This window comes from Scleropages formosus, chromosome 9 (assembly GCF_900964775.1).
Source record: "Scleropages formosus chromosome 9, fSclFor1.1, whole genome shotgun sequence".
NCBI classification, from domain to species: domain Eukaryota; kingdom Metazoa; phylum Chordata; class Actinopteri; order Osteoglossiformes; family Osteoglossidae; genus Scleropages; species Scleropages formosus.
In genome coordinates, this window is record NC_041814.1 from 32,024,737 (window position 1) to 32,037,894 (window position 13,158).

At 46.6% G+C, this 13,158-nt stretch overlaps 1 protein-coding gene across 2 annotated transcripts; it reads right to left on the bottom strand.

Moving 5' to 3' along the window:
* Positions 1–1,099: 1,099 nt before the first annotated feature.
* On the bottom strand, positions 1,100–5,577 carry c1qtnf7 (C1q and TNF related 7). Of its 2 annotated transcripts, XM_018733047.2 has the most exons (3): positions 5,187–5,577; positions 3,896–4,141; positions 1,100–2,600 (listed from the first exon to the last, which is right to left on the bottom strand). In XM_018733047.2, exons 2-3 carry the CDS (start codon positions 4,131–4,133, stop codon positions 1,972–1,974), a joined length of 867 nt encoding a protein of 288 aa, XP_018588563.1. In that variant the 5' UTR covers positions 4,134–4,141; positions 5,187–5,577; the 3' UTR covers positions 1,100–1,971. The 2 variants fall into 2 exon arrangements, with proteins under 2 accessions (XP_018588563.1, XP_018588564.1); XM_018733048.2 differs by having other exon boundaries at positions 3,896–5,577.
* Between the last annotated feature and the right edge of the window lie 7,581 nt (positions 5,578–13,158).

Sequence of the window (13,158 nt, forward strand, 5' to 3'; positions counted from 1 at the left end):
GACTTCAGAAAAAATGAACACAAGTTATGACTGAGTCTTTCGTTACCTGCTCCCATGAGCAAAATTAAAAAACAGTTTTGGTTTATTAAAAATGGAAACAGTTGTGAAAGTATGAAAATAAAAAACTTTGAATAACTTGGATCACTGTAGGAAAACATCTGCTAAGTAACTCAAATAAAAAGGACCTTACAGTACTTACAGTACTCTGGGCTTCTTTGAGGCAGAACTATGAGCTTTGAGGGCTGCAGCCCAAAGGGGGGAATAGAAATGATCAACAACTGGAGAGAAAATAGTTAAAAGTTCACCCAGCTTTTTTGTATTACTTCTCATAATTTTGACTAACAAGATAAGTGACTAATAAAGAGCTACAGGAGAGAGGAATATTTCTGAAATTCCAGCAGATGTGTGAAATCTAATGTAATAAGTTCAGACTCTTTCAGACACACACACATTTTCAGAACTGCTTGTCCCATACAGGGTCACGGGGGACCGGAGCCTAACCCGGCAACTCAGGGCGTAAGGGACACACCCAGGACGGGACACCAGTCCGTCGCAAGGCACCCCAAGCGGGACTCGAACCCCAGACCCACCGGACAGCAGGACTGTGGTCCAACCCACTGCGCCACCGCACCCCCCACTTCTTTCAGACACAGTTAATGATAATTAATAGACACTTATCTTTACAAACACTGCTGCTTCACTTAAATGAGAAACACATTTTAATATTTTTTCATAGCAGTCTACAATTTAATGTGATGAATAAATGTTTACATGCGGTGTTTACTGTTTATTTCCCTTTCTTACATCAGAGCAGTAACTGAAAATTCAAAACTAACTCCTAAATTTTCTCTACAATCCTAAATTCATTCACTAACTGCTAGAAGTAATAGGCAGCCAGAAAAGGCAAAAATGTTTTGTTACGGAACATTCAAAGAAGCTCTTAATATTAAACGTGACCCTGAATTTCAGAATGCACATGTTCATATGTTTTCACAATATGTAGCCTGTCTGTAGACAAAAATGTCTGAGTGAAGCTCTGGTGAAGTAAATAAATTATCAAGGCTGAAAGCTTTCAAAGTCAAAGTCAACTTTATGTCAATCCCACAGTACTGTATGTTCTGAACATATTGTGGGAATGACAACAAAGTTGACTTTGACTTTGACAGCTTTTCATCTGTATGGGTTTTGCTGCAAAACAACAATCTGAGCTTTAAAACAAACAAACGTAGAATATCGTTGTTCATCTTGCCTTCAATAGTTTATATGTACAGCAGGGAAGTAAGATTTGGAATAAACCTCAACTTGGTGGCAAAAACACAGGCTACGGACAGGAGACGGGTAACACCACACTTTTTTTGTCATCCCAACTCTCAGGCAGAGTTAATTTCAAGAGTAGCATGGTAAATAGCTGTAGTTTAGCAGATCTTCAGTGATCTTAGGTGATCCCAATGCTCTGCTGTATTTTAGGTACTCTAGAGTTTCTTCCTACAAACAAAGCAGCAATTGCCCAGACTCCAGACCCAACCCACCTCCTCACACAAACCAAGCTGTATCCCACACCCAGCTCTTGATCTGAATCTAAATCCTGACCAAGCTCATGTACTTACTCAAACCAACTCCTGAGCATGACCCAACTGCTGACCAACCTAAATTCTGACGTAACCCAAGACATTATCCAAACAAACCTTTGGCCTCAACTCAATCCCAGACCCAGACCTGAAAAAGGACTCAACCCAAGTCCTTACCCAGACCGAGTCCTGAAAGAAACCCAAAGTTTCACCAGACCTAAAATCCTCACCCAAACCAACTCCTGGCATCAACCCCAAGTACTGACCCAAACCCCTATCCTGATCCAAACATGAACTATAACCCATCCCAAATCCCTGTCCAAAACAACTGGTGCCCCCAACCCAAGTCTTAACCCAAACACAAGTCTTGACCTCCACCCATGTCTAGAGCCAAAGAAAGTCACTACGCGTAATCCTCTGCCAGTGTGTCCAGGTAATTGGTGTCAGCATAGAGCAGGAACCCAGAGAAGAGGCTGTCAGCCCAGCCCGGGTCAGCAAACAGGCCATTCTGGTCCGTGTAGAAGATCTCCAGCCACACCTCATCCTCCGGATTGAGGTACACAACAGTAGATCCGGAGGCCACGTCATGGTTCCCCGTGTTGGCATCATACGTCTTGATGCGGTAATTGCCGTTGTGTACAAGGCTGATGGCGAGGTGTTTGTTGGCCAACGTGATGTCATAAGAGAAGTAGTAGACCCCTGGGTATGCGCAGATGAACTTGCCCGTCTGAGGGTTGTAGTGCTTGCCCTCGTTGAAGAGCACCTTGTTGAAGCGGATGGGTGACCGCTCAGGTGGGTAGCTGGTGGTGATGCCCACAGAGAAAGCTACCTTAGGAACCAGGCTTCCGCACCGGCAGATGCCCGGCTTCCCCTGGCTGCCCCGTTGACCCTTGTCCCCCTTCTGCCCTGGGGGCCCTCTGAGGCCCGGCGGTCCCTTGTCCCCACCGGTTCCTGCTGGGCCCCTCTTTCCCTCAGGGCCTCGACTGCCACGTTCTCCTGCTTTACCGGTGGCGCCCACTCTTCCCTTCACACCTGCAAAAACATCCCATTCTTGTTATACTGTAGTTCAACTCCCATCATTCCATGGGTTGCACACAGAAAATGCAGGAAAACATTCATTGCTTGTCCCAGTTGTCTGAGGGTCAATACTAGGGGCAGCCGGTAGTGAAATGGTTTGAGCTGCTGCCTTTGGACCCGAAGGCTGTAGATTCAAATCCCTCCTCCAGTTATAGTCCCCTTGAGCAAAGCACTTACCCTAAATTGCTCCAGTAAAATCCCCCAGCTTTATAAAGTGTAATAGAGAAGTGTCAGCTAAATAAATAAGTAAAAAATATAGCACAAGTCTAGTTAAATGTGACACTGGCATACACAATTTTCAGAAAAAAAACCAGGAGGCTGCAGTTCAAGCTCTTTCTCATTTAACCTTGAGATATATAATAAAACCTCAATAATACAATAGTGCAAAAGTTACACAACAAAGACAGACAGCACTTGAATACAAATGACAGAGAGGCAGCGTGCAAGACTTTGGCTGTACGTCCAAATTAATGAGAAACACATTTGACACGAGAACTAATTATTTTCCCCGTCCTGCGATGAGTGCATCACTTGCCATTATGGAAGAGATGAGCCACGATGAAGATGAGTAGAGTTGCAGGCAAAGACAAGTCCTGGGTCTCTCTGCAGAAAGCACATATCTCTCTACAGAAAAAACCTCTCTCTCTACTGGACATGTATCCCTCTCAACACTGAACAATGGACCCTGGTTTAGTGGGAACTCAGGGCATGGTATGGAAGCCTGTGGGATTTGAGCACCAAGTAAAGCTGCACAGCGGCTTTCCAGCACTAATATTAGCAGATGCTCATCGATTCACGGCCTCTCTGCTCCCACAAACGCCACTTTGTCTAAAGAGAGGAGTGATCTGGCTACCCTTGAAGATCCCTCTTAGAAAGAGCATCACAGTTACCACAGCGTCTGGTTGTCTAACTGGCTTTCCTTATTGTGGGACGTGACTCGGCTGTAGTATCAGAAATGTACATATACACACTTTGGCTTTATACACATACATACTGTATATACAAAATAAACAACCACATAAATGTCAACCACAAGATGATTTATCAGAGTACAGCAGTAGAATACCAACTTATCAAAGTATCGGAGTCAAATGGGCTCTATAATAAGCTTGTTAATTGCCATGTCAGCATGAAGAAGTAGCATCGCAGTGCAGTACCAACAAGACCATAGTAAAGAGTGAAATGAGGGCGTTCATGCTTGTGCTGTACAGGTGCAGGTGGTTGTACTTTGTCATGTGGAGGTAAGTTACCTGGGTCCCCCTTTTCCCCCTTCTCTCCCTTCCTGCCGTCCCTCCCATCCCGACCTGGGAGGCCAATGTCCCCCTGAGGCCCTGGGGTCCCGCTGGGTCCTGGCTTGCCTGGAGTCCCTGGTAACCCTGGTACGCTGCAGATGAGCCGTGGCGCCCCCACTCTGAACCTGGTCTCAGCCAGCTGTCCACCAGCGCTCTGACACAGACTGATCCCCAGAGCAGCCATCAGCAGCCACATCCTGAGGTCTGCAGGGGGAGGGAGAGAGAACAGCGACAGCGTGGTACCATGCAAAGGGAAGGAACAGCTGCTAAATCCACATTCTGAGGTGGAAGGAGGGAGAGAACAACATCATGCCGGCACTTTGGAGAGCGAGGGGGATGATGGCCAAGGGTCTAGAGGTGGGAGGTGGAGAGAAGAGCTGTGGCCTGAGGTTTTGCAGAAGGAGGAGATCAGAAGAGCTATCTTTCCGCCATGAGCTCTAGTGAACGTGCAACACCACAGGAGGCGTCTTGCTCGTGACCTCAGTCAGTTATGAGAATATGCAGAACTCAGCACTGCATATGTTGTTCATGAGGGAGTAAAACATGTTGCTCACTACGGTACTGAACGGTTCTGCAAGAGGCTTCACTATAAGTCACATGGCATCTAAGGGACGTGTCCTGCAGGGATTAAACGACTGCCGCAGTGAGCGAAGACAGGATGAGACACCCAACTCACATTAACCTGGAATTTCAGGGTAAGACTGGATAGGACTGAAAGTTTTAAATGGTCAATGAATTAATCAAGAACAGAGAAACAAAGTAAATAAAGAAGCTCATTTACATACATTTGAAGCCCATCAGTGCTGACTATGAAACACTCAACATCTACGCTACCTTAACAACAAAGTTTGAAAGTGTATCACGCTGTATCGGTGTTAGAAAAACTGTAGCAAACTGTCACGTTAAATAGTATCAGATTGTCATGTAAAAACTGGTCGAGTAGAAATTGTAACAAACTCTCTCAGTCATGTAAAAATTGTACCAGTTGGAATCAAACAGTATCAAACTGTACTTGTCATATAAAAATGGTGCCCAGCTCTCACTCTTGTGCACTTTGTGCCAAGAGAAGGCAGCGGTGAGAGGACAGAGCTCCTGTCCTCAGCTTCAGTAACATTTCGTTAACATTAATCGCTGGATTTGCTCCACAGCCCAGAGCCTTTAGACCGTTTCGCTGCAGCTTGCAGTTTCGCACTGGGTGTTTGGAATTAACACTACAATGGAAAAATAGATGGATTTCAGAAGTACGCACCAGGTGTGTGTCCAGCCAAGGTCCCAGATGTTAGCCGAGATGTTTCTCTACACAAGAGAAGAAGATGGTTGTCTCTCTGTCCTTGACTCACGGAACATCGTAGCCCTGTGTTTCCCAGAAGAGTCTCAGCCAAAGTGTCCAGTCCTCAGTGCGTTTCTCCTGGTGTGTTTCTCTCGCCGTCCTTCTCTCCTTGTGCTCCTCTCTGTCTGTCCCTCTTTCAGCGAGCCCGGCCCCCGATGCCGACCCAGCCCTGCCCCGACTCATGTTCATTCTCTGGGAATGCATTCTTCAGTTATAACATAATGGCTTTAATAACTGTGTCAAGACTACAAACACTCACATGGATGTGAACACAGACAAGGCTTGCACTATGAACTCAACTGATAATAAAGTACTTTTAATGAGGAAGAAATGTGGAAACAAATTCAGAGGTTATTATAATAACAATCATCATCATCATCATCATCATCATAAGTCATGCAGCTCAGAAAGAAAAATGTATGCGTGGGAAGATTTACTACAGGGCTGTATAACTAGTCCCTTGTGTTTTCCTGTTTGTCTTGGCAACCGTGCAGGAGCCCTTTAAGGCAGAGCTGAGGATGATGGGACATGTGAGAGCGGCGTTCCTTCCAAACTCGTGAGTAAGTCAAGCAAACCAGGCAACCTTATGGCATGTGTAAGGGTGTGTCCTGCAGCCCCATCGCCAAAGGAACACATGTGGACCTCGAGGGAGCTCTGCGAGTCGTGGCCTCCAGGGGCCCATTTGTCCCGTCGCCGCGAATGTCCCCTGTGGGCTGCGGCTCTGAAGATCCTCAGCAGCGAGTCCCTTTGGTTCTCCTTGCCTCCAGAAACCCAGCATGTGTTCGCAGAGAAGCAACGGCCCCTTCAGTGTCACATGACCATGTGTAAATGTCAGTAATAAGAGCAGCAGCACTCTGCACACCCAGTTACACATTAACCACTTCTTGTATGAAAGGAAAACAGCATCAAAGTTAGTAAGTAATCAGTCTGTACCTCAGTAACTGGGTTTTCATCAGTGGTGTGGGATTTGTAAGTAGAAAAACCTAGAGGTCTAAGACCTGGGACACTGCTGTTGTAGCCTTGATGCAAGGTTGCGATTGGGGTTAAAGAATCTGAATGGATGAATGGATGAATGAATGAATGAATTAACAAATTGGAGCTTTATTAAGACCAGAAATTACACACTGCAATAAGCCAATGAGTCACCTTGTTTCTTAGAACACAAGGCGCCTGTGAATCAGCTGTCCAATGGACAGAACACACAGTCCCCATAGAGCTTGTATTGGACAAAGTGGAAACACCATTTGGCTCCGTGCTTCACAAAGCGAGTGTAAAAACTATGGCGACTGGTATCTGCTACATGGCTCAGCCTTTCCTTTCCACACGTCACTGACTCGGGCTGCTTTCATGGGAAGCGGATCCTCATGAAAGAACTCAGCTGCACAGTTTCCACAACAACAGGCTATTTATTGAGCATCTGAAACATCTGACTGTTAATGGCAAAAACAGTGTGTGTGAAACCGTGGAAACGTGACGAGGGAGGAACCACAATTCCACATTCTCTAGGTGTTTCTCGTGCTCATTATGTCTGGATGAATATGCAAATATGGGATTTCTTTATCTTTACTTCATCTTCAGTGAAGCACAAGAAAGGATATGATAGTTCCAGGCAAAGACTTTTGTCAATGTTTATGCATTTAGTTACTGATTCACAAACTGAACCGCTGGTGCTCTCAAATGAAGACCGTGTCCAGAATTGAAAAGTCATCTCATGCAGTACCTGGTACGGACAACGTACGTATAAGACTTGCACCACCACTAAATTCCTACAGTAAATTCAGGAAAGAATCTGTTTCTGTCTCTGTGACCAGAATCGCTCCGCACCAGTGCAGCACATTCGGTCCAACCAAACGGAACCTGCTTCCCTATGGGCCGAGTAACGCACCACAAAAAGTACGTTTATCTCAGGACACGTGTTCGCTGTTCTGAGAGCAAATCAAACCGTTGTCTTGATTCCAGGGGGCTGACATCATCATGGTAAAGGACTCACATATGTGCAATAAGCTCCTCCATATGTAGAAGCAACATTTTCTGCACAAGAAGACCTTCTGATATATAAAAACCCATTCAAGGCACCCGAGAGAACACTGGAAAAGTGGAGAACCTTTCGGTGGGAACCTGTGCAGGTCTCTTCTACCTGATACTGCGTCCACCCTGCTGCAGTTCAGGAGTTGCTTGCTGTCGACCTTCACCCACTGCCTGTCCTGCCCTGTAGCTCCAGGCAAACTGAGACTGAGTTGTCACAGCCATGCAGCTTTGGTTCTGTTACCTTCTGGAAATTCACGAGAACCTGGAAGGGACTCCAATATGGTTTATAGGAACATTTATGCTGTTGCTGAATTCAACTCGTTCAGCAAATGAGCTCTTTCCTCATGAGAGCTGTTACTTCTGTCATCCACACAAATCTGAACATGAAATGATGACATCACCCGTGGCTGTTGGCGCTTCATGACTGAAAAGCGTCTCGCCCTCAGCTGCTCTTCGTTAAAGTCTAGGAAGTGTGGGTCATTTCAACATAGTGCTTCACCTTTTGTTTGTTCCTCATCGCTGACATATTTTGGTTCACTTTATTCAGTAATACGTGATCAGCACCTTGGAGCAGCTCATGTGACATCGGTCATCAGTCAGCACATAATCATTTTATACAATCGGTGTGACAATGACACCCTTCCCATGGGTGACAGCAGTGCCTGAACACTGAGCCAGATACCCAAGGCTGACTGACACTGCTCTGTTCATACCGAGGTTCAGTCTGAAGATGATCTCAGCGCTGTCCTCGGTTTCATCCGTCTTCGGTGATAGAAGCTATTTAAGCCTTCCTGTATTCTCCACCTCTATCTGCACACACGCACACTCGCACACACACATTCCCTCCTAGCTTTCTCTCCCACCCTCCCTCATCCTTCTGTTCTTTTTACTACCATCTGCGAACAAGACCTCTGTCCAGTGGTAACGTTGTTTTCGTGCCGTAAATTCGCGAGACGCCTACGCCACCCTACAAAGAAGCCCTATATACCCCGACTTTACATATTCTTACCCACCTCCCCTCCCTACACCTGCTGCCTGTTGACGAACAGTGTCCGCATGTCCACGTGACACAACCGCTTCCACAAGGGCAACTGCGGAGGCATCAACACCCAGCGAGGCTGGAGGAACACAGCACAGGCCCCTCAGGTCCCATCTTTGGCATGAACCACTGTCTGGCAGAAGCTCTGCCTGCAGAGGTTCCCACGCTGTGTGTCGACCAAAGAGAGCAAATTGAACACGCGGAAATGTGAGCGAGACCTCAGCTTTCTGTTAGATAGATAGATAGATAGATAGATAGATAGATAGATAGATAGATAGATAGATATACTTTATTGATCCCACAAGGGAAATTATGGTGCAGGGCTCCTCAGCCCAGGTCCTGGGGGATGACCATCCAGGAGGGCTTTTTGTTCAACCTTTGGCATGAAACAGTTCCGCTTTATTAAGGCACGTCTTGTCTCCCTCTTGGAATAGCCCTCAGGGGCCGGCAGGCGGCGTAGCACTCATACCCATAGCTTTGCGTTCAGAGGACCTTTATCCACATCCTGCTGTGGTACAGCTGAGCAAGGTACTTACCCTGAACCGACGGTGTAAAAATTACCGTGCAGCGTCAATGGATGAACGAGAGGAGGGAACGTCACACTGATGAGTTCATGAGCATTTTCACCTCAAACATTTAGTCGCTCCGACCGAAGTGCCACAGGAAGCGCCGCTCCGTCTACACAGGCAAGTGGTTCCATCAAAGTGAACATTTTTACTCCAGAGGATTTAAATTATGGTTTTTGCACTTCATCCACTTTCTGTGCTTGTGCAGAAAGTCTGACTTGCAGAACCGATGCCAAGCCGAGGAAGAGCGATAGCTATAAATCAGGCACGAACCATGGACAAAATGAGCTGAGATGTGCTTTTAATGCTTTCTCACCCTCTCACTCAGGAAGCGAGGCCTGCCTGGGACCCCTCCCTGGCAGTGCTGACATCTGGCCTCGGGTCAGTCATGCTGGAGGAGATGAACATCTGGGCCGCACCTGGACTCCTCACGTCCGACACCTGCGGAGGAAGCCGAACACACCCGTAGGAGAGTCCATCGATCGGCTTCATATCTACAGCACATTTACAAAGGGAGATCATCTCTGAGTACCAGAGAGGCTCTATTTCGCCCAGGGAGCGCGTGTATTATCTGTGCCAAAAGTTGTGTGATCAGATCGATGTCCTTGGACCCACAAGAGCCTGCAGCTATTATTCAGAGACAAGTTTGCTCTCACAAGTTATGCTCTTAGTGCCAATGTCCTTCAGCCAGAACTCGAAAAGAATCCCCTGGGTTCACATGAGTGGCTTCTCTCTAACACGCGCACACACACGGCATGCTAGAGGTGTGGGGAGCGATGCTGGGCCTTGCGAAGAAACGCAATCCCAGCTGACCTCTCGGTTTGGCCTCCTCTGTCCCGCTTGCGCTCGGCGGAGCGCGACGGTGCCGGGGACGGCGGTCGTGCCAGCGGCTGAGGTCACTTTCTGAGCTGGATTTCCGAGACGATGTTTCTGCGGAACAAAGTGTGCTCTCAAACAACGTGTCAGCGCCTGCTCTTTTTTTCCATTCTGCACCACAGCGAGTGTGTCGGGTGGACTCCTCCAGCTCCGCTTTCCACCAGGCGAGAGCAGCTGGTGGCAAACTGTTGCGTTCATATTACGTATTCGAAGAGGTTGTTACACGCTATGTGCCGTTACCGCCCCACTCCCGGTCGGATGCCGTGTCCCGCCGTTGGGCTGTCGTCCGTGTGGCTGTTCACTAATGTTGCCTTTCCGTGAATTTTCTGGAGCTGAACTTTTGTTTGTTTTTCCCGTACGAAAATTTTCACGGGGGCTGGATGCGATGTGAAGTGAATACCCGTAAAAACGTCAGCAAAGTGAGCAGCAGCCCCCCGGGAAGAGGCCCAGACAGACTTGGCTGCGAAAGTGTTATCTTAACAAATATCAGTCTTAGGGGATCCAGTGATGTAAAGAGGCAAAATGCAATAGTTTACATTAGGCTGGGTAACATTAGAGGAAGTATCTGCTAAGCATGTAAATAACAAATAGTCACACACACACACACACACACACACACACACACACACAGAGCCTAACCCAGCAACACAGGGCGTAAGGCTGGAGGGGACACACCCAGGACGGGACTCCAGGCCGTCGCAAGGCACCCTCAGCAGGACTCGAACCCCAGACCCACCGGAGAGCAGGACCCAGTCCAACCCACTGCGCCACCGCGCCACCACGCCACCGCACCCCCCTTAACCCAAATGTGAGCAAGGAGGTGAAAGGCTGGAAGGAGGTAGGACTGTCACGGGCCATGATGTAACGCGTTGCACTGCTCTGGATGTCCAGCAGAGGTTGATGGTTTCCATCCGATAGCCTTGTCGCAGTCTCTGCCCTTACGTCTTGCACCTAGGCAGATGGTGGAGGCTACAAGGCACCGCTCGCAGACGTCTAAGCGGCGTTCAAGTGAGACAGATGGGTCAGGTGTGCTGTCTCTGCAGCCTCTCCTCTGTCCTCTAGCTGTAGAGCCACCCAGCAGTTCAAGCAGAGCCGTGAGGCGGAGGAGCACAGCGCTGGGCTGCAGGGAGTGATCGGGTTCTGGGGGCATCAAGGAGCAGATGCAGCGATGGCCTTGTATTCCATGACCAGAGCACTGAACTGGATATGGGCAGAAACGGGGAAGCAGCGGAGGGAGACGAGGAGGGGAGACACATGGGAACGTTTTGGCAGGTCAAACAGCGCTCATACCATAGTATTCTGGATCAGCTGGAGAGGCTTGATGGCAGAGGTCAGAAGACCACATAGGAGGTCTGTTACACACACACACACACCAGCCAGGCAAATTAGAGCCCAGAAGCACCAGCACTTTCATTACTATTTTCGAAAGTGATCCATCACAGGGTTACTGACTGACCCCAAGGTGAACATAAGGGTAAAGAAAAGGTAAAATAATACAGAAAGTGGCTTTTTGTGTCCAAACAGAATGGGTCTTTATTTAGGAAATTAAAGAAAATATGATAATTAATACCCCATTTAAATAGAAAACAAAATGGCAAAATAAAAAAATCAACATGGAACTAATTTGCATATCAAATACCCATTCAGTAATAATTACAACCCAAACACTTCATAGACCACTTGTGCGAATCTATACACAAATTCTGATTTAGAAACTAGTTACTTTAACAATATTACAAAGATTTTAGCTCCAAAAATAATTCAACATAAAATAAAATCTTAGCTTCATAAAATTATTTATATATTTATTTATATTTCCACATAAAAATACAAAACAATATTAATGACATAGAATATGAAAAATTATTCCAAGTATTTTGCTACTATTAAAATAATAAAATTAAAAACAAAATGAAAAAAGCAAAAAACAAAATAGAAATATGCATGAAAAACCTCTCCTTTTCTTAGCAAAACACTAAATAACTACAATCATTTACATCAGTACAAAGATATCTGGATTTAAAAATAGTTGCAATGACAAAACGGGATTCTTTTCTGACAGTAAAAAATGACACTGTGGATCATAAATCTGCAAAATATGCAATGAAAAAAATAAATCTGCTTTAAAAAGGTTTACACCGTTATTCTTACTTTATACAAACATTAGAAACAGTATTGCACGTCACAACACAGAATGGAGGTTCATTCGCCTTTCAAAATGTGTTATATATTCAAGTTTCAGAGCATCTTTCAGGAGAGGCGTCCAGTGCCCAGATGCAACAGAGTCGGAACTCAAGTGTCACCAAGTGTCGTCCGCGAACGTAACAAACCCCTCTTTCCTTCCTTCTTCTCCAACGCAAAGGGTGGCAGAGTGTCACAGTCGCCAGTACCATGTATTTACGAAGCCGTCCATACTTCACCGTATCAGTGTGTGTGTGTGTGTGTGTGTGTGTGTGTGATTGCAGGAACTTTGAACTCTTCCATTTTTGCCTTTCTTGAAATCAGTGACACATATTAGAGGGAACAGACTGAATTTGCCTATTAAAATAGAAAAATACTAAAAATTAAATTGTCTACAAAAATAGTGAAATAAATATGATTTTATGGGGAAAAAATACATAAAACAACTGTTCAATATGTAAAATAGGAGAAATTCCCTAAAAACACACACACACACACACACACACACACGGGACGTGGCAAGCCGGAGCCTAACCAGGGCTGGAGGGTGAAGGGGGGACACCCGGGATGGGACGCCAGTCCACCACAAGGCACCGCAAGTGGGACTCGAACCCCAGAGAGCAGGACCCGGCCAAACGTTTACATTTACATTTATTCACTTAGCAGACACTTTTCTCCAGAGCGACTTACAATGGATACTATGTAGTGTTACTATCGGCCCACACACATTATTCACCGCGGTGACTTACACTGCAAGATACACTACTTACACTGGGTCACTCATCCATACATACATCAATGGAACACACACACACACACACACACACACACTATGAGAGAACCTGAACAGCATGTCTTTGGAGTGTGGGAGGAAACCAGAGCACCCGGAGGAAACCCACGCAGACATGGGGAGGACATGCAAACTCCACACAGACTGAGCGGGGATCAAACCCACGTTCTCTCGCACCACCCAGGCGCTTCGAGACAGCAGTGCTACTCGCTGTACCACCACACCCCCCCCCCCCCCCCCCACACACGTACATTGACACACTAACACTTGCATACAAACAGTTTCAGGACCTTAGGGAGGTACGAAAACGCCTCCATTTTCACTGTTTACCTTTCATTTGCCAGCCTCCTCAGGGAAGACCGGTGACTGCAGTGCGGCTGGAGGAGGGAACCGAAAACAAACCAATGCAGA

Coding starts and splice junctions, on each gene's coding strand:
- c1qtnf7 (XM_018733047.2), bottom strand. CDS start 4,133: ATGTGGCTGCTGATGGCTGCTCTGGGGATCAGTCTGTGTCAGAGCGCT. Junction 2,601..3,895: donor GGGGGAAAAGGGGGACCCAG/GTAACTTACCTC, acceptor ATGTTTTTGCAG/GTGTGAAGGGAAGAGTGGGC.